At 41.5% G+C, this 26,039-nt stretch overlaps 1 protein-coding gene across 2 annotated transcripts in view; it reads right to left on the reverse strand.

Moving 5' to 3' along the window:
• Window positions 1–2,562: 2,562 nt before the first annotated feature.
• LOC137095711 (CLK4-associating serine/arginine rich protein-like) overlaps window positions 2,563–26,039 on the reverse strand; it is a 32,528-nt gene continuing 9,051 nt past the window's right edge. Inside the window, exons 6-21 of one of the 2 annotated variants that reach the window (XM_067462510.1) lie at window positions 25,863–25,947; window positions 25,130–25,275; window positions 23,158–23,254; window positions 20,860–20,938; window positions 20,499–20,572; window positions 20,115–20,156; window positions 18,016–18,261; window positions 16,284–16,538; window positions 14,757–14,939; window positions 13,002–13,041; window positions 7,110–7,170; window positions 6,941–6,999; window positions 4,815–4,861; window positions 4,613–4,695; window positions 2,854–2,878; window positions 2,563–2,766 (exon numbers count right to left, since the gene is read on the reverse strand). In XM_067462510.1, the coding sequence (XP_067318611.1) occupies window positions 2,724–2,766; window positions 2,854–2,878; window positions 4,613–4,695; window positions 4,815–4,861; window positions 6,941–6,999; window positions 7,110–7,170; window positions 13,002–13,041; window positions 14,757–14,939; window positions 16,284–16,538; window positions 18,016–18,261; window positions 20,115–20,156; window positions 20,499–20,572; window positions 20,860–20,938; window positions 23,158–23,254; window positions 25,130–25,275; window positions 25,863–25,947 (1,565 nt within the window). In that variant the 3' untranslated portion in view covers window positions 2,563–2,723. Of the gene's footprint in view, window positions 2,767–2,853; window positions 2,879–4,612; window positions 4,696–4,814; window positions 4,862–6,940; window positions 7,000–7,109; window positions 7,171–12,997; window positions 13,042–14,756; window positions 14,940–16,283; window positions 16,539–18,015; window positions 18,262–20,114; window positions 20,157–20,498; window positions 20,573–20,859; window positions 20,939–23,157; window positions 23,255–25,129; window positions 25,276–25,862; window positions 25,948–26,039 lie in introns of those variants that run through there. The other variant, XR_010908885.1, reaches the window with a different exon arrangement.

Here is a 26,039-nt window from a genome sequence, read left to right on the forward strand (position 1 = left end):
GTGTGTGGTCCTCTGAGAGTTGCAGAAAGCAAACCGGGATGTGCTTGGGTCAGTAATCACAACACAGTGTGCTATGTGCAAGTGGCATTGGTCAGTTTAGAAATAGTATTTCCCAAACTGCGGTTTTCCAGGTGCTCTGGGCATCAGTTCCCAGAATCTCTGGCTGTTGGTCAAAGCAGTTGAGGCTTCCAAGAGTTGAAGTCCAAAATATCAGGAAGACTAGACTTTGGGAACTACTAGTTTTAGATCTTTCTTGCTTAAAGGTATTTTTGTTGCACTGCAAAGCTTAGGCTCTTTCAAAGATTACTGAATACTAGTCATGGGCCCGATTCATTTTGATTCATTTTTCTGTTTTGTTCCGTCTATTCAAATGGCACGAAACTGAAAGGCCCCTCCTGGAACGAAAACACAACTAAAATTACAACAGCAAAACAGCAGAGAGGAAACAACCAGGCACATCTTAACACCTCTCAACAAAAGATTTTCCCAGGCTCAGCCAGGCCTTCAAATGCTAATGAAGGTGGTCAGTTGAAACATTCACACCTAGCTCCAGCAGAGACGAACTCTTTGCCCCACCCCAGCCATTCCACAGATATATAAACCCATTGTCCTAATTCCAACAGACCCCACTACCTCTGAGGATGCTTGCCATAGATGCAGGCAAAACGTCAGGAGAAATTCCTCTAGAACATGGCCCTATAGCCCGAAAAAACCCACAAGAACCTAGTGACTCCAGCCATGAAAGCCTTCGACAATACAGAAAACACAATCGATACGAAAGGTAGATGGGAGCAGATGCTGACTCCAAGTCTGCTTTTCGGATTGATTGCCTGAGGTCTAGCAGGACCTGCTGCTGAGCGCTGAGTAAGGAGCATTCTTTACTCAGGTGCAGACTTTGGACCTGTGCAGGGACTGCAAACAAGCACTGAGTAAGGAGCGCTCCTTAATTGGTGCTCAGCTGCAGGCACCCTGGTGCTTTGAGCCTACACACCCAGACCTGGCAGGGCCTCCAGCTGAGCACCGAGTAAGGAGCATTCCTTACTCAGTGCTTGTTTGCAGTCCCTGCCAGGCCTGAGCACGTAGGCCCAAAGCACAGGAGTGTCTGCAGCTGAGCACCAAGTAAGAAGTGCTTGGCTGCAGGACCTGCGAGACCTCTGCGCATAGGCCAAAGTGTTGGGCCTACAGGCAAAGCCACCCCCGCCAATAATGGGCCGAAAGAAAATTGATATTTTGGCGCCCAAAACAAAAAGTAAATATCTGACCTCCCAATTTCGGGAGGATCAGACAAAAACAGATTGAGACCCCCACCAAAAGCCAGGACACAAAACAGATAAAGTTAAGTCCTGAATGCACATGGCTACTGAATATCTGCCTCATGTGCATATGCTATTTTGGTCATAGAAGAGATGGTGCAGAGTTTTTGCACTGGAAGGGAAGAGAATGGTTCCCTTTATGTGCCTGAATTGTATGAGTGGGTTTTTAATTCCTCTCTCCAGCATATGTAAGCAGCCTCCAGAATCTGACCATTGAAGCTGTCATCAGACAAATTATTTTTTGTTGAGGAAAGACTGTGGAACATATTACTTCATCTCCTCTCATTTTATGACCAACACCCAAGTTACGAACAAGATCGGTTTTATAGGTTCGTTCTTAAGCTGAATTTCTATGTAAGTCAAAACAGGTACTTTTTGAAGTGTAATTTCACACACACACACATATATATACACTAGCCGTCCCCTGCCACGCTGTAGCCCTCATGGGGGTTCTGTGTGGGAGGTTTGGCCCAATTCTATCATTGGTGGGGTTTAGAGTGCTTTGTGATTGTAGGTGAACTATAAATCCCAGCAACTACAACTCCCAAATGTCAAGATTCCATTTTCCCCAAACTCCACCAGTGTTCACATTTGGGCATATTGAGTATTCGTGTAGAGTTTGGTCCAGATCCATCATTGTTTGAGTCCACAGTGATCTCTGGATGTAGGTGAACTACAACTCCAAAACCAAAGGACATTGCCCACCAAACCCTTCCAGTATTTTCTGTTGGTCATGGGAGAACTGTGTGCCAAGTTTGGTTCAATTCCATCATTGGTGGGGTGCAGAATGCTCTTTGATTGTAGGTGAACTATAAATCCCAGCAACTACAACTCCCAAATGACAAAATCAATTTTTGAGTGAAGGACATACATTTGGTTGTTAGGTGTCTTCTGTCAAAATTTGGTGTCAATTAGTCCAGTGGTTTTTCACCTCACTTCTTTACCCCAGTGACAACTGGATTTTGAAACATTTGGCTTGTTGTAGAAACAAGTATTGGGGATAAAACTTCAATGGAGCCCCCTTTTCCCCATTATAACTCTTTTCATGAGTTAATTTCCCTTCCCAGGGGTAGATTTCTCTCACTTCCTGTTGTCTCACCCCTGTTCTTATCTATGAGTTATCTGAGTCTGGTGTTTGTAACTTGGGGACTCTGCCTGTTTTCAGTAAATACTTCCACACTGGTGTTAATTAATTGCCAATCACCTAATTTCTAAAGGCTTTTCAGAAAGAAAATATGAATACAGTAAATAGATTTTTTGTTTTTTTTTATTTTTCAATTTAATTTTTGACAACTTAAAAACAAAACCAGCAATATACAGCATTATTTCACAGCATGGTTACAAGGGGCTGGGTGAAATGTGGTGAGGAAGAGAGAGGATTGCCAACAGCGTTGCACCAGGAATCGCTCCCTAGTGACGATAGTGGGGACTCCGGGATCGGGATCGCGAATGCCTAGAAAGAGTAGAAGAGCGGGTCAAATTGCAAGATAAATACCAATATACCTCCAGGCAAATGGAGCGATTAAAAAAAAGATTTTACCTCCGCGAAGAGCTATATTCTCGACCTGCAAGGCAAATGGGGAAAAGTTTAAAAAAATAATTAATATACATATCTAGATTACATCCCCCCGAATTATTGAAATCTGCGTATTGAAGATAAAAGAATTTCCACAAGTGCAGTAATGGAAGGGTGGGAGTGGACATGAGGGTCAGTGGCTAAGAGCACATCTCCGACACTGTCAAAGAGAATTAAAACACGTTCTATGCTCCTCTTCCTATCTGGCAATACATTTTGGGGATCTTAGGTACCCCAAATCCATCCAGAATAGGAACGGAGGAGCTGCCTTTCAGAAGCAAAGGCTGGAAGCACTATTTTGGACAAATCTCCCAGAATAGTATAAGTAGCCTTTGCACTGCAGGAAGTCGTTTGAAAAACCATTTCCAAGCCTTGCCACATCCATATCCTGGACTGGGCTGTGGCACAGCTAGTTAGTAGCCAGATGCATTAAATCACTACTGACCGAGAGGCCGTGAGTTCCAAGCCAGCCCAGGTTGGAGTAAGCTCCCAGCCATTAATAATGTAGCTTGCTGTTGACCTATGCAGCCTGAAAGACAGTTGCATATGTCAAGTAGGAAATTTAGGTACTGCTTTATCCAGGCTAATTTAACTATTTTACGACACCATAAAACATTCCAGCAGCATGCAGAAGAATGCGGAAGTACTCCATCAAGGACTCGATGTCACAAGTACACAGTGAAGCGACAGTTCCCCTTGTGGCCAGAATCGAGCATACCCTCATGAAGCCGGAAAGCTGGAATGTTAAATTGCCTCTTGTGTCTGTCTATATATGTTGTATGTCTAAGGCATTGAATGTTTGCCATGTATCTGTGCCTTGTAATCCGCCATGAGTCCCCTGCAGGTGAGTAGGGCGGAATATAAATACTATAAATAAATAAATAACCCCAGAAAGAGAGTGTAAACGCTGCTTTTCCATGAAGTCCAAATATAAGAGAACAAGGAGAAATAAAACAGATCATATTGATTAACATTGTTTGTTTATGCTGTATCCTCCACCAAACCAAGCTTACTTTTGTTTGTTTGTTTGTTTGTTTACAGTATTTATATTCCGCCCTTCTCACCCTGCAGGGGACTCAGGGCAGATTACAATGTACATATACATAGCAAACATTCAATGCCATAGACACACAACATATAGACAAACACAAGGAGGCTATTTAACATTCCAGCTTTTTCATGAGGGTATTCTGGCCACCAGGGGAGCTGTCGCTTCACCGTCCGTTTGTGACACTGATGAAGTACTTCCTCATTCTTTGCATGCTTGCTGGAGATTTTTATGGCACATTCAAAACTGCAAATACGGCACCTGTACCACCCCAGATACCTCCACCTGCACTTCCTCTCAAAATGGCAACAGGAAATGAAGCAACATCAGTTCCTTTTGCCATTTTGAGAGGAACTGCAGAAAACAATTAGAGGTACCTGGGCTCATTGGATATTGGAAGGGAAAGGTTATAGCTTTGGAGTCATCTGGAAGAGACACTGGTCTGAGGTGCTTCTGCAATCCCTCCCTTTCCTGGGCACCAAAGACACAGCCAGCTGTATTTGCAATGCCTCCATCTCCCCACTAGCAAGTAACCACTAGTGGAAGAGAGGCCTCTGAAGAAGAAGAAGGGTGAGATTATCATTGTTCTGCTTGTGTGGATCATGCAGGATTGTGGCACTATTTTGATTCCCATGGTCCACACCCCACTCCTCTTTCTCAGCACTAGGCACTCACTGTAGCGTGGGGAAGGAGAGCGGCTCTGGCGGCTGTACTGCCTCTCCCATTCCTCCCGCTCCTTCTCCCGACGCTCCCGCTCCCTGCCAAGAGAAGAAGTTGGGGGTCAACAAAAAAGGACCACTGATTCATTCCCTCCCCCCGCTGCATTCCCTTCCCACCACTCCACATCGAGGCTAAGAAAAACCCCAAGAGGCATTACTTCATCCGGATCTTCCGAGCCATGGCACGTAACTCATCTTCTCGCTCCTGGAAGAGAGAAGAATATACTGTGCTCAGCTGACGGACAACTACAACAACCAGCAGGAAACACCAACAACGTTCAGTTATTCCCACTTAAGTGAAAGAAGCTTGGCATTCCACAGTTGCGCCTCCACAGTTACAGGTTTAACTTTTGAGGATTTCATTATTTGCAGATTGGATTGCAATTGCAATTACAGCTGCTAATTCAAACAACCATCCTCTGCTAACCAATGTATTTTTGTAGTGGCATGTCTTTATCCTTGGCAGTTGACATGGTTCTTCAGTCTAACAGCTGAGTTACCTGTGTGCCATTACATGGATGTTTATGAATTATTTATTTATTTAAAACATTTATATTCCATCCTTCTCACTCCGCAGTGGAATCAGGGTGGAGCACAACATATATACGGCAAACATTCCATGTCGGGACATAAAATCATAAATATATGCAAACATTGAAATCACTTATATTCACATTGCTTAAAAACCATCTCAGGACAACATTTTGCCTCACTGCACTGCCTCAAAGGCTTGGTCCCACAGCCAGGTCTTCACCATTCTTCTGAAGGACAAGAGGGAGGGGGCTGATCTAATATTGCCAGGAAGGGAGTTCCATAACGGGGGCAACCACTGAGAAGGCCCTGTCTCTTGTCTCTGCCAAACGGACCTGTGATGGTGGCACGACCAAGAGCAGGGCCTCCCCAGAAGGTCTTAAGTTTCTACGGTGGTTCGCAAAGGGAGATGTGTTGAAGAGTCATGTTTTTTCTTGACTAGTAGTTTTCAAAAGTTGGCCTCCACATGTTCATGAAGATTCACATTTGCCAAACCGATGTGACATCATTTTTCCCTTTTCAATAAGGTTATGGTGCAGTTATTTCCAATAGATTATGGAATTTCCAATACAAACCACTATACCTCAGTAGCCCTTTCACCAATTTGGAGAGTTTTAACTTCACGAAGATAGGTTACACTGGATATTAGTCCTAATAGCTAAATGTGGATGTGAAACATCATACATCTAGAAGCAAGTTGCTGAAGAACAAATGAGCAGCAATGTGCTATTGCACCCATGGCCTACTTATGAACTTCCCATGAAACATGATCCTTCATAGCTGTTGGGGTTCAGCCTGTGTGTGAACCTGAACCTGATTCTCTGATTGTATTTCCTGATGCCAATGAAGATGTTGATTCTGAGGGCAATGTAGAAGATGACGGTTTGTGTATTGAAACTCCTGCAGCCTTAACTCCTGCAGCCTTGGAAAGTGAAAGTCCAAATTCCCATGAGAATGTTTCAGAGCCAAGCGATGAACTTTCACTCCCGTTTCCTCCCAGTCTTAGCTCTCCAGAGAATCTGACACCTGGATAGGAGAGGGCAGATTTGGCAGAGCAGGGGAGAATCTCAAAGTTTACGAAGGTCAGCTAGACTGAGAGAAATGCAAACAAAGTCTGCAGGCGTGTCACGTAATAGATTTCTCGGCCTTAAGTACCTCGCGCCTGGATGTATCTTCAGACCAGGCATCGTTCCAGATTCAAGCATCATCCTTGGCAGGTCTCCTGATTCCAGTGGCCTTATTCCTAAGAGGCTTCATAGATGCTTCAAGTACGGTTAGTGGATTGCTAACAGGTTCCAGGATTTAGCAGTGTTACTGTGGGTTTTTGATCTTGTTCATGGACATTTCTTGTTGCTGATTTTTACTGTGGCTTGCATATTACCTTGCATATTTCCCCTATTTTTGTTCTCATCTTTCTTCAATAAAAAAAGGATTGTTTTTCCTGAAGTCAAGTGTGGTGAATTGTTGTCTGAGGGTCCTGTTTCCTGCTCTGGGTTGCAACAATAGCATTGGACTTGCACCATAATAAGACATGACTTCTCCAAAGGGACAAGTGATAAGAAAGTACAAATACACCCAGACTAAGCAGCTCAATTCTTGCATCAGTTGCCCAATTACACACTTCCCTAGTTTCCCGTTACTGCCCATTTGGTCTATAATAAAGAACACAGGGCTGCATCCCGGATCCATGCCAATCTAATTGAGGTAAAGAACAGGCTTTTCCAAACTTTGTAAATTCATGGCTGCCAGTTACCTGTCTCTCATGTTCCTGCTGTATCATCTTCTCCTGGGCGGCTTTTTTATCTGCTTTAACTGAAGAGGCAAAAAGGAGAGATTAACTAAGTGGGACTCAACAAAGAGAAAGAAGGAGGAGACCCTTGCCTTGCATCCCTCCTTACCCCCACCACCCCAAGGATGCTTACACTGCCTGTTAAGCGCCTTTTGCATGCGCAGCTTCAACTTCTCCTGCGGGGTCAGTTTTGGCTATAAGCAGAAGGGAAACAAAAAGGTGTTAAAAGGTCTGCCTCTTGGCTGAAGCTACAATAACATTGGGAGGTGGCCAGGTACATGCGAAGAAAGGCAAGCCTCGAGAAGCACAAAGCACACAAGTTGACCAAAAAAATGTATGTTGATGCAACCCTGGAAGGGAGGACAATGGGATTTCTGCCAACTAAAGAACTCATCCCCATAATAGGAAAAATTGAGAAGATTTCAAGTCCCAGGAGATTCAGTAGCTATACTCTCTTCACAAAGAGGTCACCCAGTACAACTGGGGAGACTGACGACAACAATCAATGGGGAATTCATTGAGGTTCATGAGCTCTTTTGCCTATAATCGTATTTTAGAGGGAGCTTTTTCATCAGCTTGAAGAGCTGAGGAAAAAACAAGAATTTCTTAGCAAGCCACACAGTCTTTGAGCAAACTAGGTTGAACATCTCTGGCTTGAATGAAAGACAACTAGCAGAAAGATCTAAATAAAGCCCAGATTCCCCAATGCAACCAGCCCAGCCTCCCCAATGAAACCATGTCTAGAATAAAAATAACCTCCAGGCAAGTATTCTTTTTTAAGAGTTCCCCTTCATTCTTCCAAGCAATTATGTCCCCTTCCCTGCCCCCAAAATTACTGTGTTGCAGGCAAGGTGACCAATACAAATCTCTTGACAAGTAGCTCTTGTTAGAAGGGTTAGCTAGGTGCCCTTTTAAAATGATCCGGCACTGGATTAAATATGATAAGTTCTAAAACAACTTAAGGCTGAAACATTTTGAATCTTGCCAGAAATATTAAAAATTAATTAGGTATTTTAATTACAAAAATGTGAGTCAACCACTGAAAGGGTTAAATGGATGCAATGACTCAACATACACTGCAGGTTTGCCTGTAGCTTAGTAAGCCTCTGTAACCTGCAGTTCTATATAAGCATGGTTGCCTGTAGCTTAGTAGCTGTCAGTCTGAGGTAAACCTCAGTGGGAGAAAGGCCTTTGTCTATGAGGTATGCCTCACAGTGTGATGTACGCCTTAGTCTATGAGAAGGAGGAGTGTGAGAAGGCCTGCTGTGAGAAGCTTCAGTGAAAGAAAATCCAAGTTGAAAGCCTCATGTGTTAACTTCATGTGTAAAGCTCTAGTATAAAGGCTACTGTGTGTAAAAAGCTACAGAGGCGGCTCTGTGAGAGCAATGCTGTTTATCTGCATGAGGAAGAAGCCCAGCATGGAAGCAAAGAAGGGAAGTATAAAGGACTTTGTGTTGTGGAAACCTTGTTCTTGTAAATAGTGCAACCAGATAACAAAAGCATCTTTTTTTTAGCTTTGGATAGCATAGGGAAGGGTTAATACTCCAGTGGTGTTTGCTTTGCTTTCTGTGCCCCTGTTTAGAACACTTTGTCAAAGTATTAAATATTAACTAGGTATTTTGAATTACAAAAATGTGAATCAAGCACTGAAAGGGATAAATGGATGCAATGACTCAGTAAAACCTGCAGTTCTATATAAGCATGGTTGCCTGTAGCTTAGTAGCTGTCCGTCTGAGGTAAACCTCAGTGGGAGAAAGGCCTTTGTCTATGAGGTATGCCTCACAGTGTGAGGTACGCCTTAGTCTATGAGAAGGCGGAGTGTGAGAAGCCCTGCTGTGAGAAGCTTCAGTGAAAGAAGCCCCAAGCTGAAGGCCTCGTGTGTTAACCTCTAGACTGAAGAACCAGACACCCGCAAACAAGAGCCTACTTCATTACTCTTACAAAATTAACAGAGTATCAGGTATCATCAGGACTGACTCTCTCCTAAATATCTGAGACAAATATCTTCACAGTCAACACAACGTGCAAGAAAGATGCACTTAAAACAGGCCACAGCAAAAACTGCATTCATCTCAGGAAGTTGGTTACTTCAGCTTCTACACTTCTGTGCTTCTCTGAGGAATTCAAGGCATTCTCCGGTCGCCTCATGCAGGGCAGAATTCCAAAAGTCTTGACGCTATAACCTTCAAAGCCTGGAATATTTCTCCAGCCCTCTGACTCACTATACATTTTCTGGCTTTGCTCAGTGTTGAATGGTATATCCGCTCCTGACCAGGAGCCCACATCAAGATAAACAGCTAAAAAGTTGGCCTTTGATTGAACCCACTACTAGAGCTTGGAATTTTTTTAACCATAGTCCATGCTGGATACTGGAGATGGGGGGAAAAGGAACTTTTCCAAGCTCGACCTACTATCTCTCCTACCTTCCACACTAAAAATACTGCCAATGATTACTGACCCTCTTTTTACAGAGGAAATAAAGCTGGGACATGGAGCAAGATACCTCCAAAGTAATTACCATATATACTCTAGTATATATGGTAAAAAGACTGTAAAAGCTCCCCTCAGCTTATACTTGAGTCAAAGTTATTTAGTATTTTACTATTATTTTTATTACATGTATTATTTTACTCCATTATTATTATTATTATTATTATTATTACGCTATTTTACTATTATTATTTCTTTTATTACGTTTATTATTTTACTCTATTATTATTAATGTATTATTTTTCTCTATTATTGTTAGTAATTTATCATTTTACTCTGTTTATTATTATTACTAATTTATTCTTTTAACTCATTGTTATTATTATTATTACAATTATTATTTCATAGAATGATAGAGTTGGAAGATACCTCATGGGACATTCAGTCCAACCCCCTGCCAAGAAGCAGGAAAATTGCATCCAAAGCATCCCCGACAGATGGCCATCCAGCCTGTTTAAAAGCTTCCAAAGAAGGAGCCTCTACCACATTACGGGGCAGGGAGTTCCACTGGTGAACGGCTCTCACGGTCAGGAAGTTCTTCCTCATGTTCAGATGGAATCTCCTTTCTTGTAGTTTGAAGCCAGGGCACCAGAAAACAAGCTTGTTCTCTCCTCCCTATGACTTCCTCTCACATATTTACACATGGCTATCATATCTCCTCTGAGCCTTCTCTTCTTCAGGCTAAACATGCCCAGCTCCTTAAGCCGCTCCTCATAGGGCTTGTTCTCTAGACCCCTGATCATTTTAGTCGCCCTCCTCTGGACACTTTCCAGCTTGTCAATATCTCTCTTCAATTGTGGTGCCCAGAATTGGACACAATATTCTATGTGTGTCCTGGAGTTTCACTCTACTATTATTACTACATTTATTATTTTACTCTATTATTACAAGTTATTATTACATTTCCAATATTTTACTTTATTATTATTATTTATTACTTTTATTATTTTACTCTATTATTATAGGAAAAATACATAAGCACATTTACACTGAAGAAGATTAGAAAAACGGTTTAATCAGAGTTGGACAGTCTTGTCTTAAATTACAGTTTTATGTAAATATTCAAAAACATTTAACCTATGGATGCCTCAATTAATGTAATTTTATTGGTATCTATTTTTATTTTGAAATTTACCAGCTGCTGCTGTGTTTCCCACCCTCGGCTTATACCCAAATCAATATATTTTCCCAGTTTGTTATAATTAGGTGCCTCGTCTTAAATTCGGGTCAGCTTATACTCGAGTATATAAGGTAGTATTATGCCAGCCCTAATCCAATGGGTCTGAAAGACAATCATTTGGAGAAAATGGGCTTAGAATGGATACTTTTGGGTGCTACATATATTTGTAGAGAAGGGGAGAAGTGGGGATTTGTTGCAGTACTTGTTCTGATGTCCTAAAACAGAGTTGTCTATTTTTCCTCCCTGAGTTGCTGAAGAGTTGGATTGCTTTTATTGACAATCTGACAAAATCAGCTACTTCTGCATTAGCCCTGGCGAAAGCAAGGCAGTGTTTTGGAAACACCGACGTGCTCAACATTTCCTTGGATTAAGTGATGGCTGCAAAGCATGAATCTGTGGTTTTGATCGCACTCCCTGTTCTTGTTTACTGTTTGCTTACTATTTTTTTAACCTAACGTGAGCTTGTTATGGCTTAGAGCTTGAACAAATACAAAAATTAAAAAAGGGTATTCACCTGCAGACTCCTCAAAAGCCAACAGGCAAGCTCCACTTCTACAAGGTACCAGACACACAACACCCTACAGTTGTACCATGGCTTAAAATACATCCTAGACCTCTGGGGGCAGCCTTGCTCACATAAATAGAACTGTTAATAATACTAAGTCCCCATAATGTTATTTGAGAGTTGTTTCATTAGCATTCAATCAAGGAATTCAAACTTCTCTCACACAGAGGAGTATACATGCACTTGTTGTTGGAAATCGCAACCTTCTTCAAGCCTCCACTAGTAGTTTGTTTTGTATCTGATTCTGTTTGCTTACTGTATTGTATATGTATGTTTTGGTATGCAGCTTTCCCTTTACTCTGTTTCTTGAGGTTGTGGGAGGGGCTGCAGACTGCATCACCAAATCTGGGACTGCTGAGATTTCAGACTCCATTTCAGAACACAGAGACTGTTAATAGTTCTGTGTGCCAAGTTTGGTTCAATTCTATCGTTGGTGGTGTTCAGAATGCTCTTTGATTGTAGGTGAACTGCAACTACAGGGTGAGGCAGCAAAACTTCCTTTTTTTAAATGCGCGCCATTCAGTAGGTTGAAGACATATCGGAGCGCTAGTGGTCTCGTTCGAGAGGCGGGAGTATAAAGTTTTGTCCTGACACAGTTCAGTCACCATCATGCGTTGGGACAGTGAGGAGCATGCTTTTGCTGTTGAGGCCTACTTTTCAAACGGATTTGGAGTGGCCGGCCCGCTCTCCAGATTTGGCCCCTCGTGGTTTTTTTCTATGGGGTTTTTTGAAATCCCGTGTTTCTGTGAATCGTCCAAGGACCCTACAAGATTTCAAGACCAACATCCAGGAAGAAATTGCCAACATAACGCCTGCTATGCTGGCAAGAGTCGTGACAAATGCCAGAAATCGGTTTACTCAGTGTATGGAGAATGGAGAATGGGGGACATCACCTACCTAATTTGATCTTCAAAACTACGTAAAAACTATGTAGGTATGCGCCTACATTATAAAAATAAATAAAAAATCCTGATTCATACAATGGTTTTATTAAGTTTTGAAAAAAGGAATTTATGCTGCTTCACCCTGTACAACTCCCAAATGACAAAATCAATCTCCCCCAACTCCACCAGGATCTAGGCGTATCAGGTATTTGTGCCAAATTTGGTCCAGTGAATGAGAATATATCCTGTATATCAAATATTTCTATTAAGATTTATAACAACAGCAAAATTACAGTTCTGAAGTAGCAACAAAAATAATTTTATGCTTGGGGGTCATCACAACATGAGGAACTATATAAAGGGGCCACAAAATTAGGAAGGTTGAGAAACACTGTCCTAACAGGATCCAAAAACTTTGTTTTTTTAAGGAGCTTCTTGAACTTAAAATGGCTTGGGAGACAAAATAATAATAATAATATTAATAATAAAGGTGATGGAAATGCTCCCCCAGGGGGAATTTTCAAGCATTTGGTGCAAAATTTTCACTGCAATAACAAAATTGCTAAAGTCAGTAATCATGCAGAAATACGGTGAGGAATCGTACGCCTATTGTCCATACATGGAGAAAAAAAATCTAACTTTTACCTTGCTTGGGAAAACCTCCTCCCAACTTGCAAAATACCACTCTTTGACATCCAACCCAGCAACGACCAAATTTACAGGTGGTTTTCAAGTTTAGAAAAGCCATCAGCAATCTGACTGTATCTCCATCTACCCTCTGACTAAAGTCTGAAGGAACCAGGTACATCTGCCCAAAAACACACTTTTCCTGCACCGCTATTGCTTCCCCGAGTCTTTTTCTGTACTGATGGGAATTTAAAAGGTGAGGTTTAAATTCTTACTGACTTTGGCAGCTCCTGTCTCTTTACCACCAGCAGTTTCAGCCCTGGAAAAGGAAAAGGGAGGACCGATTAGAGCACAGCACCAACCAATTCTATCAGGGACAGAATCAGATATAAATCCTGTTGGAAACAGCAACCCTCCAAGCCTTCACTACTTCTTTGTTAATGTATATATTTGTTAACCTGTATTGTATGTATATATTGATTTGTCAGTTTAACTGTACTTCTTTGGGGTGGGTGGGACTACAGACATGTAATTACTGAGCATGTTCAGACTCAAGACTCCATTTGTCATCAGTATGTTTTGAGATTTCAATGTTAACAGTTTGCTTTAGACCTCAGTGGAAGTGGATGCAGTATGCTTTTGGACTTCAATGGAAGCAGATGTCTTTTGGAATAGTTTAGTATATGTTTACTTTGAGAAGCAGTGAGTACAGTTACACAGTGAGTACAGTCAGCCTTTCATAAGATGTATATTTAAAGACTTTGGATTATGGACTATTGATTAAGAATGATGCGCGTTCTCAAAACTGAGAAACAACATCCTATCTGTAATTGAATGAATAAGAAACGTGCCTATATACTGAATTAATACAAAACGTTTGTGAATAAACAAGTTAAGTGCATATTTTAAACTAAGAGGTTTCAAGGCAGAGAATACGTTTTTAAGCCACTGCAATTTCAACTTCAACTTTACAGAAACATTTAAAGCTCTGTTAGCTAAGTATATGTTTGGGTTTTTTTGTGCAGTGGCATGTCTGTGTCCCTGGCAGTTCAAAGACATGGTTTATCAGTTTAACACCCGATTTACTTGTGTGCTATTACATGAATGCTTCTGAACATCACTTTTCAAAGGGTTGACTTCTAACAAGGTCATGCCTCTCCTTGACTAGTGGTTTTCAAAAGGTAGTCTCCAGATGTTCATCGAGATTCACATTTTCCAAAAGGATATGGACACCATTTTTTCTTTTCACAAAGGTTGTGAATGCCATTTTTCCAAAAGATTCAAGGTTGGGTTGGTTTTTTAAGTGGCAGATGCTAACACATATTACTGCCATAGCATAATTATTAGTGATGATAAATGATGCAGTAGACCAGTGGTTCTCAACCTGCAGGTCCCCAGGTGTTTTGGCCTACAACTCCCAGAAACTCCAGCCAGTTTGCCAGCTATTAGGATTTCTAGCAGTTGAAGGCCAAAACATCTGGGGACCCACAGGCCGAGAACCACCGCAGTAGATAGTGCAGAGAAACATTCCAGCCATTTTGCTAATGGACACGCCTCCCAACAATTGAACTTTCAGGCTTATCCCCTGGCTGGCAATCAATTCAAATCTCTATTCCTGGACATGCCAAAGCACCATGACTGGGTGCTCTCTCAGTAATGCCGATAAAAGTCATGCTCCCATGGGTTATATTCTGCAGGGGAAAACAAATAAAATCAAGCATAACCCACCTCCCCTCTGACAGCAATGGGAACTGTGCAAGCGGATTTGGCACAAATAATGACTCCTACACTTTCTCTCAGCCTTCTTATCTTCTTCCAAGCTGAAACTACAAAGTGGCTACAAAAAGAGCCCAAGAAGGTCACCTGCAGAAGGTTAACACTTTCAGGCCACTGGTCAGCTGCTAATTATTTGGCTACAATGCTGACTAGGACTCTGAAACCTGACAAAAGAGGCCAAGTTCTCTGCAATCCTCTGTTGAGATAAAATGAGAAAATCAGGAGAACCAATGAGGGGATATCCATTCACATGCTCACTTTTTCAATTTTTCCCCTACTGCAGGAGAAGCCGGAGGCCTCAGCTGTTTCTCTCGCGCTGGAGACGCTGACCGGCTACGGCTTCGCATCTCGCTGTCGCTCCGGCTACTTCGGCTGCTGCTCCAGTGCCTCCCTCCTCTGCCACTGCTCCACCGATAGCGTTCTCCAGACCGGGAATGGCTTCTGAAGGAGGAGGAATACATTCTGGTCATTGTGGTTGTCCTTATCATGAAGGTTTGATGATATAGTGCCATCAGTGTATACAGTGTTTTAAAAGTATAATAAGAATAAGAATAGCAACAATTTTTTATATCCCGCCACCATCTCCCCTGACTTGGCAGTGGCTTACAAGCAGAACCAAGCCCAATAATAACAAAGTTGAACAAGTAAATACACATTTAAAAACACAACAGACATATAACAATCTAATTAAATAATTAAAACAGTAAAGTATAAAAAAATCATAAAATAAATCAAAGACAACCTCAATAACTACAGTAAGGAATATAATGGGCATATCACTCTATTTGCCCTCAAAGAAATGGAAAATTGATGCTTCTGTTCAATGTTTGATGTTTTGTCTTATGTCTGATATAATAGGTTACGTTTCTTTAAAATTTAATTTTAGTTAAGTCATAATTTGTGTTTATATGTTGGGTTGCCAAATTTCATTACTATGGATGTACTGTTGTGTTCGGGCAATGAATGTTTATGTTTGGAATCCACCCTGAGTCCCTCTGGGGAGATAGGGCGGAAAATAAATAAATAAATAAATATTATATCAAAATTAGAGAGGGCAGGGACTGGGCACGGGCTTGTGCAAAAACAAATTATAGGGCCAAGGCTGGGGGTAAAATGCTAAGTTCAATCTGACAGTCAATTAGGTCTGGGCAATCATAGATAGGGCCTGATCATTTGCAAATGCCCATTGAAACATACATGTTTAAAGTCTATACAGAAGGTCTATACAGAAAGTAGACAGAGTGCTAGCCTAACAAGCAAAAACAGTGGGTCCTACCAAAGGTATGCAATCTAAATTATGTGTACAGAAGAAAGAACAGTAAAATATAAATCTATAAAATAATACTATAAATCAAATTTCCCAGATAAATTCAATACAGTACAATATAAAGCAAACTGCCCAATACATGAAATCAAAATTTATAAAAATAATAAACTGTTGCAAGAGGGGGGAAAAAGCAGTTTTGCTCAGTCTTCACCTGGTATTTCTGCACCCAAAAGCATTTCAGGCAGTTATTCTGTGCAGAAAGTATATGTGGTTTTGTTTGCACAAAGCAGCTCAGCATTTCCAGAAACACTGTGCAACACTGGTGTCATTTGTTCAAGTATACAAAAACGTGTTCTTTGCAAAATTGGTATTTGTGCAAAAACCATCAATTTGGAAGAAAAGTAAACAGGAGGGGTACACAAAATACAGGGTTGTGCAGAAAGAAATAGTTTTAATTTTTAAAAAATCCATGTGCATTTTTATACAAAGTAATAAATATTTTCTATAAATCTACCTACCTAGATCTCCGGCGGGAGCCATATCGCCAGCCCCGTTCCGTTGAGCGTGACCTGGAGTGACGGTGGCCATCCCTTGAGCCTCCTGCAGAGTACCGCCTGCTCCTGCTTCGGGACCGAGAGTACCTGTGGCTGCGCGATCGGCCGTAGCGACTAGCTCTGTGGTACCCACTGGCCCTGTGAGACCGCGAACTGGACCGGGAGCTTGAGGAGGAAGAACTTGAGGATGTGGAGGATGAGGACGAGGTGGAGCGTCGCCTACAAAGAGTAAAGACACGATGCTGGCTATTCACACAGATGTCAAGATGCCTGGAAAGTGCAGGGGGAAAGGGGGCTGAGGACACATGCGAGGATACCCCAACGTGGGCAAATCTCAGACCAGCTGATGGTTCCGTAAGCAGAGAAGCATTTCTAAATTATCAACCACAATTGCGGAGCCAGATAAGCCTGACTCCCATTTCCCATCATCACTCTTCATCAAGCCCAATAATGGAAGTTGGAAGGCCAGGGACCCAACACAATGCCAGACAAAGTCGAGTGCAGAAGGCAAGAGGGGTACTGGTTTCCTGCAAGATCTCACTGTGAACGACTTGAGCCAAAAACTATATCCACTTAGTGTCTGAGTACACCAAATCCCATTTTAGAAATGGAGTGCACATTTTTTTAAAATTATCCTTCATTACAAAGGAAAGCTAATTGAAAGACAATATGTTGAAGTATCCCAAGGGTAAGTGGAAACTGTGCATAGGAACAGGTTTTCCCAAGGAAAACCCACAAATTAGGTAAACGACAAGGACACTGTTATTTATTGTTTATTGTTGTTTTATCACTACTCATTTTAACAACTCTTGTGCCATTTTACCCACTATATATTTTCTTAGGTTCTACAATATGACAGCTCAGCCTTAAAAAGACAAACAGAACCATAAAAGGCAAAGGTTTCCCCTTGACATTAGGTCTAGTCGGGTCTGACTATGTGGGGTGGTGCTCACCTCCATTTATAAGCTGAAGAGCCGGCGTTGTCCGTAGACACCTCCAAAATCATGTGGCCAACATGACTGCAGGGAGCGCAGCTACCTTCCTGCAGGAGCTGTACCTATTGATCTACTCACATTTGCATTTTTTCGAACTGCTAGGTTGGCAGAAGCTGGGGTTAACAGTGGGAGCTCACGCCACTCCCCACATTTGAACCACCAACCTTTTGGTCAGCAAGTTCAGCAGCTCAGCGGTTTAACCCGCTGCACCACCAGGGGGCCCTAAACAGAACAATATCATAGCATTTGGATTTTTCTAGCATAGCACTTTAAATTTCAACTTGCAGTAAACCAGCATTCCAGCCCATGGGAAAACAGAGCCCATATAAACTCAGTGTTGCTTCGCTGGGCCTCTGGCCTTCTAAGTCTTTCACAACGAAACCACGCACCTGTTGCTTTCATTGGAGGTACACAATGCATTCCCCAGCTGACCCCACCCACCTTGACAACCCATACAACAACCACCCTCAGTTTCTCAGCATTTCACAGGAAAGGGGGGAATTCCCTGGGTTTTTTCTGACCAGACTCAGCAATGAAAGTGCGACTTGGCTGGGGACTGGTCAAGAAGAGTGACCAACGGGAGTGCCAATCCCCAATATGGTCAGGGAGGATGAGGGAAAAGTAAGAAATCAACCTTTTGACCCCGGGATGGTCTCTGCTTTAAGGTTTGGGAAAGCGAAGCAGGCGCGAAAATTACCGACCGGGAGGAGGCGCTATGACCTGCCGCAGCGCTGCCTTGCTGCACTTGGCCGGAGCGTGCCTTGCCAAGGGAAACAGCCTTCCTAGGAGTTCCTCCGGCTTGAGTGGCGGCGGCTGCGGCGGCAGCAGCGGCGGCCGCTTCCTCATCGCTGCCCCCAAAGCTGGTGATGAAGGTGATCTTCTCCTCGTGGCCCGGGGAAGGCGAGCGAGAGCGGGAACGGGACTCAGACGTAGATTCAGAGGGCGAGCTGAGGAAGGGAGGAAGGAAGAGTATCACTACAGACAGTGGAGCAGGAAAGTGGGTTTGTGTCAGCTTCAAATGCATTGTGGCTATTAATAGTTTATTTACTTATTTATTTACATCATTTCTATCCCCCCCCCCCCCCCATTTCAGCCCAAAGGCGACTCAGGGTAGCACACAAAGTGGCAACAGAATGTACAAAGCAAATATGAACTAACAACTGTGTTAAATGATTTGGAAGAAGAGGATCACGCAAGTGGCCTACAGGTTACACTCTACCCATTCCTGTGCTAGATGTTGCCAGGTTGGGTCATGAATTGCTCCCTTACATCAGTGTGTTCCATCAGATTTCATGGCTTCTGAAGAGCCACACATAGGCTGAATTTCATGCTGCACTGGCAACAGCAGAAAGTGATTATAAAGTGGAACAAAATGTGTGACTTGAGCCACACACTAAACTGGTAAGGTAGAGTCCTTCCAGACCAACCTGACTTATCTGCCTCTCAGTGGTGTGTGTATATGTGTGCAGAATATGTGAATACTGTTGTAGTTCAGCCTCTGATTGTGCCTGCACCTGATCTCTCTGGGAATTCTGGACCTGTTAGTCAACCTGTTGACACAAGGGATTCTGGGCCTGTTAGTCAGCCTGTAGACAAAGGGGATTCTGGGTCTGCAGGTCAGCTGGAGCACCTAGTGATTTTTAGGTCCTGAAAAGGAACAGTCTCTTTCTGAAGGCCACACTGCAACAGAACTGAGCTCAGAGGATGATCATGGAAGTCCAGGTGGACAGACTAATGAACAATTAGAGAAAAGATTTATGTTTCATCAACATAGAGTTTCACATGAAAAAGTTTGAAAGACAAGTCGCTTGTTAGCAAAAAAGTCATTATCAGTTTCCCAGGGGAGAAGGCACAATTTTCTGCATATATTAGCTAGGCCAACAGCATCATTGGTCAGTGGAAGCAACGTTGGAGACTGAGGATAGAACTCCTGTCAGGTCAAAATTATTTCTAGTGCCATGTTCACATTTTCCTGTTTGTTCGTGTTTCGTGCTTCCAAGTGTTGAGGATCGTTCTTGAATTTCATGTTTTGGATTTATTCTGCTCTTGTATTCCTGGTTTTTGAATGCTACTCATGTACCTTGTTTTTTGTAGATTATCTCTGATTTTTGGACTTTGGTTTCTGATACTATTTTGCTAAATTGCTTCAAAAAACTGCTTGCTATTTTATCTTGGACTGGTGTGTGTGTGTGTGTGTGTTAAGTGCAGAGGTGCTTTCCTGCCTTGGAATACAACAAATACATTTATACATGCATTGAACAAGATCTAGTATTTTCTTGGATACCAATAAAAATCTGCACCACCCGACAGGATGGATCCAAAGATACACATAGTAGCAACTACTACCTAACAGAGGAGAGCGACTAAAATGATCAAGGGTATGGAGAACAAGCCCTATGAGGAGCAGCTTAAAGAGCTGGGCATGTTTAGCCTGAAGAAGAGAAGGCTGAAAGGAGACATGATCAATATGTGAGGGGAAGTCAGGGAGGAGGGAGCAAGCTTGTTTCCTGCTGCCCTGGAGACTAGGACGTGGAAAAATGGCTTCAATCTACAAGAAAGGAGATTCCATCTGAACATTAGGAAGAACTTCCTGACTGTGAGAGCCATTCAGCAGTGGAACTCTCTGCCCCGGAGTGTGGTGGAGGCTCCTTTGTTGGAAGCTTTTAAACAGAGGCTGGATGGCCATCTGTCGGGGATGCTTTGAATGCAATTTTCCTGCTTCTTGGCAGAATGGGGTTGGACTGGATGGCCCATGAGGTCTCTTCCAACCCTATGATTCTATGATTCTATATCCACTCACCGTTTGTAGGGATCGTAGGTGGGACTGTCTCTCCGAGCATAGCTGAAATGATAAGGTAAGGAGGACAAAAAAGACATTAATTCTAGGTGAGTAGAAAGCCAACTAAGTCAGTTTTCTGGACATATGCTGAAGATGGCTGAGTCCAGAAAACCCAGGTCACCAGAACTCCACATGGGAGGATTAATTCAAATTTCACTCTTAGTGAAATAAGAACAGAGAACAATGGAAGACATTCCTGCAGGAAAGAGAGGAGGAAAGCCAATCTCCTTCAGGATGTCCACTTCCATCAGTGAGGGATGCACCAAAACTCCTCATGCAGCAATGGAGATGAACATTTTCAGCTTAACATCAGCCAGGTGAGTTCCCCATCATCAAGAGTCTTACCTCGGAGGACTGATTTTCCTTCCTTTTAAACGTTTTTCTCGGAATTCCCTCCTCTGTCGCCGAGAGCGGCGACCCTTGAAAAGAAAACAGATGGGGATATCAGGGAGGTTACTATGTTAACAGCAAAGGCCTTAAAATTTCATCCTAGTATTGAAGGAGAGACTATTCCACCTAGATCCCAGGTGGACTTGGACCAGGACTGAGATTCATCTCTCAGCATTAGCCAAAGGGAGTCTCTTGGCCCAGCTAGCCATAAATGCACTGAGGAAATCAAAGGATTTATGCACTGATTACCTGTTTCTTTCCCCTAGGGAGGAGGCAACAAAACATAAATATGGGATGGCTCCCAAATGTTACCTACCGAGTACATGGCTTTCTCTTCCTCTAAGGCTTTGGCATGTTTAATGGCTTCTGCCTCCTCTTTGTCCTTCCTCAACATCCTTTCAGAAGAAAAACAGGGATCAGAGGGAAAAGATATATAAGCAGAGTTTCAACCTGCAACATAGCTGAAGGGATCTGTTTATTCCTGATGTAGTTATGCTTATGTCTTTAACCTTTGAAAAGTTGTACAGGCTGTCCTCAATTTATGAACAAGACACCGTATATACTCGAGTATAAGCCAACTCAAATATAAGCCAAGGCACCTAATTTTAAGACAAAAAACTGGGAAAGCATATTGACTCGAGTATAAGCTGAGGATGGGAAATGCAGCAGCTACTGGTACATTTAAAAATAAAAATTGATACCAATAAAATTATATTAATTAAGGCATCCGTAGGTTAAATGTTTTTGAATATTTATATAAGTGTAATTTAAGATATGACTGTCCAACTCTGATTAAACTATTATTCTAACCTTCTTCAATCTAAATGTGCTTATGTATCCTTTCAATAATAATAAATAGAATAAAATTATAAATGTAATAATAATAATAAAGTAAAATAATAAATGTTATAAAAATTATTATTATTATTATTATTATTATTAGTAGTAGTAGTAGTATTACAATCAGCAGAGTGATCTTGTTTGCTGTGGACTCATCTTGTGTTTCTAATAATAATAATAATAATAATAATAATAATAATAATAATAAATAGAGTAAAATAATAAATGTAATAATAAAAATACAGGAAAAATACTAAATGTAATAAAAATAATAAGAGTAAAAAATAAATGTAATAATAATAGAGTATAATACTAAATGTAACAATAGAGTAAAATAATAAATGCAATAAGAGAAAAATACTAAATCAGTAATAATAGAGTAAAATAATAAATGTAATAATAATAATAATAATAAATAGAGTAAAATAAGAAATGGAATAAAACTAATAATAACAGAGTAAAATAATAAATAACTTTGATTCGAGTGTAAGCTGGGGGGGGGGGGGTTCAGCATTAAAAAAGGACTGAAAAACGTGGCTTATACTCGAGTATATATGATAGGTTCTGTAAGATTGTTGTTAAGTTGAATTTGTATGTAAGTTGGAACAGGTACATTTTAAGTGCAATTCCAGCCAAAAATATCTAATTTTTGAGCTTTGGATAGCATAGGCAGGTTAGCACTCCTGTGATGTTTCTTTTGCTTTCTGTGCCCCTGTTCAGAAGATGTCACCTCACTTTCTGTCCCTGTGAGAATTGGATTTTGCAAAATGTGGCTTGTTGAGGAAAAAGGAATTTGTGATAAAGCTTCAGTGGAGACCTCTACCCCGTGATAACTCTTTCAGGAATGAATTTCCAATCATAGGGATAGATATCTCTACTTCCTGTTGTCTCACCCCATTCTTAACAATCAGTTGTTTGTAAGTCGTATGTTTGTAATTCGGGGACTACCTATGATTTCAATTTTACTGCAAAATTTTACCTGTGTGCTTTTAATATCAAGGCAAGCAAGAAATACCATGTGAATGAAAAAAAATAATTTGCACACATGCCTCTGAAAATCTATTTAGCCAACATGGATGAAAACCACTCATAAAGGCATAAGCACCATTCTGGAACAGACCAAAACAAGCCTCTAAGTCAGCATTCTCTTCCCACACATTAACCAATTTAGATACACATCTGGGAAGCCTACAAGCATAACCACAAGGGACATAGCACACTCCCATTTGTGTTTCCAAGCAACTGGCATTCAGAAATATACCAGCTAAAATAATAATAGAGATAATACATAGTCCCCTGACTCATAATTCCTTGACAGCCGTATTCTCCATGCATTTCACTCATCTTCTTTCAAAGCAATCCATATTGGTGGCCACTGCTGTATCTTGTGCCAGCAAATTCCATGGTTTAGCTATGTGCCATAACATAATATCCTTTGGTCTTTCCTAGTCTCTCACCATTCAGCTTCACTGAATTACACCTTAAATTATTATTCGTAAGCAAGAAAGATGGAGAAAAAACTCTCCAATACCCACTTCTTTAGAGAGCATTTATAACTTTAATTGGTTCATACCAACCAATCTTTTGACTACCTCCACTCCACTTTTTTCGTCTGCAGGTAAGCTTCCTGAAGCCAGAAACCACAAGAATACTTGTCTGCAGGCTGGATAACACGATTTATTATCCAAGCTGATCACCCCAAAACCATGTCAACTTATAGAAGAAAAGACTGAGCATAGAAGGCTTGACAACGCTGAAAGCACAAACATCTTACCGGACAAAGTCTCCCTCCGCCATGCCATAAGTGGTTGCCTGCTTGTTGAGGTCAGCTACTTGTTCCTGGTTCAGCTCATCTACATCAACCTCAACATCTGCAAAAAACACAAGGGGCATCAACTGATAGATCAGCATTCACAACAGGAATAAGCAATTCTCAGAAGGCCTAAGGGAACATCATCGAGGTACTACATTTGCTAACCTGTATTCTATGTACCGTATATTCCAGGCGTATAAGACGAACCCCAACTTTTTCAGTTAAAATATAGAATTTGGAATATATTTGCCATATAAGACTACCCCTCTTCCAACTCACACCAAATAAAAATTTAAGAAGCATCAGATTTGATTTCAATATAGTAATTTTCCTATTACTGTAACCTCCTTCTCTGCCTCTCAGATCTCGCACATGCACGCCTGCACCACTTCACTGCAGTCTTCAGGAGCAAGATCTGAGAGGTAGAGGAGCAGATCAGACAGGTAAAAGAGGTGTGTTTGTTTGGGCCCAGAGCCACTCTATCTCTTTTTTCCATACCCAGAGCACCCTGGACACCAGCAGCTTGCTCCGCCCTTCACTTACATCTTCCCGGTGAGGCGCCTCTTCACCGAACCATCGGGACCACATTAAGTCCACGAATCCTGATGAATGGATATTCTTCTACCGTACTTGTACAGCATCGCCCTTAATGCTTTCATACAGTCGCTGCATACTGCAGGAATGCGGGCATTGCCATTTTTTAGCTCCCCCCACCATATGCGGCAACCACAGATTCTCCAATCCGATTGGAAGTTTCAGCACCCGCTCTATAAGACGACTCCCGGCGTATAAGACTACTCCTGCGCATGAGACCACTCCCGCGCATAAGACTACTCCCACCTATAAGACTACTCCCACGTATAAGACGACCCCTGACTTTTGAAAAGATTTTCTTGGGTTAAAAAATAGTCTTATACACCAGAATATACAGTATATAATGATTTTCCAGTTTCACTGACCTCTTTGGTGTGGGAGGGTCTACAGTCATGTGACTGTACTGAGCATGTTTAGACTCAAGACTCAATTTTGTTATTCAGTATGTTTTTGGACTTCAATGTTAGCAGTTTGCTTTAGACTTCAGTGGAGGTGGATGCAGTATGCATTTAGATTTCAATGGAAGCAGTCTGCATTTGGACTTATGCAAGAACAGTTTACTAAATATTTGCTTTGAGAAGCAGTGAGTACAGTTATACAGTTTGGACTTTCTTAAGATGTATACTTAAAGACTTTGGACTATTGATTAAGAATGATGCCCTGTGTTCTCAACATAGAGAAACTACATCCTATCTCTAAATGTGCCTATATGCTGAAATAATACAAGGAATTTGTGAGTAAACAAGATGTGTTACTTTTTAAAGAAGACTTTGTTTTTGTCTCTGAGTGCATATTTTTAAACTAAGAGGGACAGTATATGTTTTGGGCAACTGAAATTTCAATTTCAACTTCAAAGAAACATTTTAAAAGTATGCTAGCTAAGTATATTTTTTGTGCAGTGGCATGTCTTTGTCCCTAGCAGTTCAAATACATGGTTATCAATTTAACAGCTGATTTACCTCTGTGCCATTGCATGAATGCTTGTGAACATCACTTTTTCAAAGGGTTGACTCCTAACAAGGTCATGCCTTTCCTTGACTAGTGGTTTTCAAATGGTGTTTCCAGATGTTCATGGATATTCACAATTGCCAAAATTATATGACATCATTTTTCCTTTCAAAAAAGTTATGAATGCCATTTTTCCAAAACGTTCTCAACGTGGGGCTTCCCAAATGTGACAATTTTTATCACCCCTAGACAGTATGAATCCAGCATAGGGAGCAAAGAAGGTAAAGAGTCAAGAAGATTCAAATGCACCATTCCTTTCTCATGCCTTCCTGTCACCGCCCAATTTCATAAAGGCCCAGTGCCAAATAGCAATAGTTTCTTGGAGGTGTACCAATATCAGGGATGACTTCATCCTCATCTGTGTTGCTATCTTCCTCAGAGTCTTCCTCCTCAGGTCGTTTCTCAGATGGGTTCTCAAGTTCAGCCACTGTGCTATCTTCATACGTGTAGCCAATAGAGGCCTTTTTTTCTGCTAACCTGGAGAGAAAAAGAAGAAAAACACACTGATAGGCTTCAGGCTGATTGTACTTTATGGTTTGTCCATTTGACATCTCTATGCCCTCGCTGTGTTAAATTTTCCCTTTATTCAATGCCACTGTGGCACATTTGTCTAGGCCAAACTCCATACTGATGCCAGTGTTGAAGATTCTGACTGTGTTGGTCAGTGACTGGACATCATCATCAACAACATTATTATTATTAGAACCAATATTTGGATGACTGATTAAATGCTACAGTGTGCTAAGGGTCTCTGGACCATAATAAAATTTATCTATCTATTGATTAACTGAAAATGATACAAGTCCTTAAGTCAAGGACAATGTGCAAGTCAATGGTTTATCCGCTTTAAGTCTCTTTTAAAATAGAAAAGGCAGGAAATAATAATAATAATAATAACAACAATACTAAGTGCCTTGGGAATCCTCCAAATGTTTGGGAGTACCATTTTTCCCAGCTCAAGGCAGCCCTTTCGACCAAATAAAATAGTACAAGCCAGAATCATGTACTCTCCCCTCCAGGACAACTCAGTCCTATCTCACTGACCCCAAAGTATAAACACTTACTTCTTTTTTTCATCCTCATTTGGCTTCTGGAGCCCCCCGTACAGCTCATCGATATAGATCTGATAGAGGCATTGTTCTTCTGAGACTATGAGACAAAGGTTAAGACAAAGACTTCTCAAAACTTGATTTAATAAAAGAGAGACAATTGCAAGAAAAATATACAGCAACCTCTCTCAC

This window comes from Anolis sagrei, chromosome Y (genome assembly GCF_037176765.1).
Source record: "Anolis sagrei isolate rAnoSag1 chromosome Y, rAnoSag1.mat, whole genome shotgun sequence".
Classification (NCBI taxonomy): Eukaryota; Metazoa; Chordata; class Lepidosauria; order Squamata; family Dactyloidae; genus Anolis; species Anolis sagrei.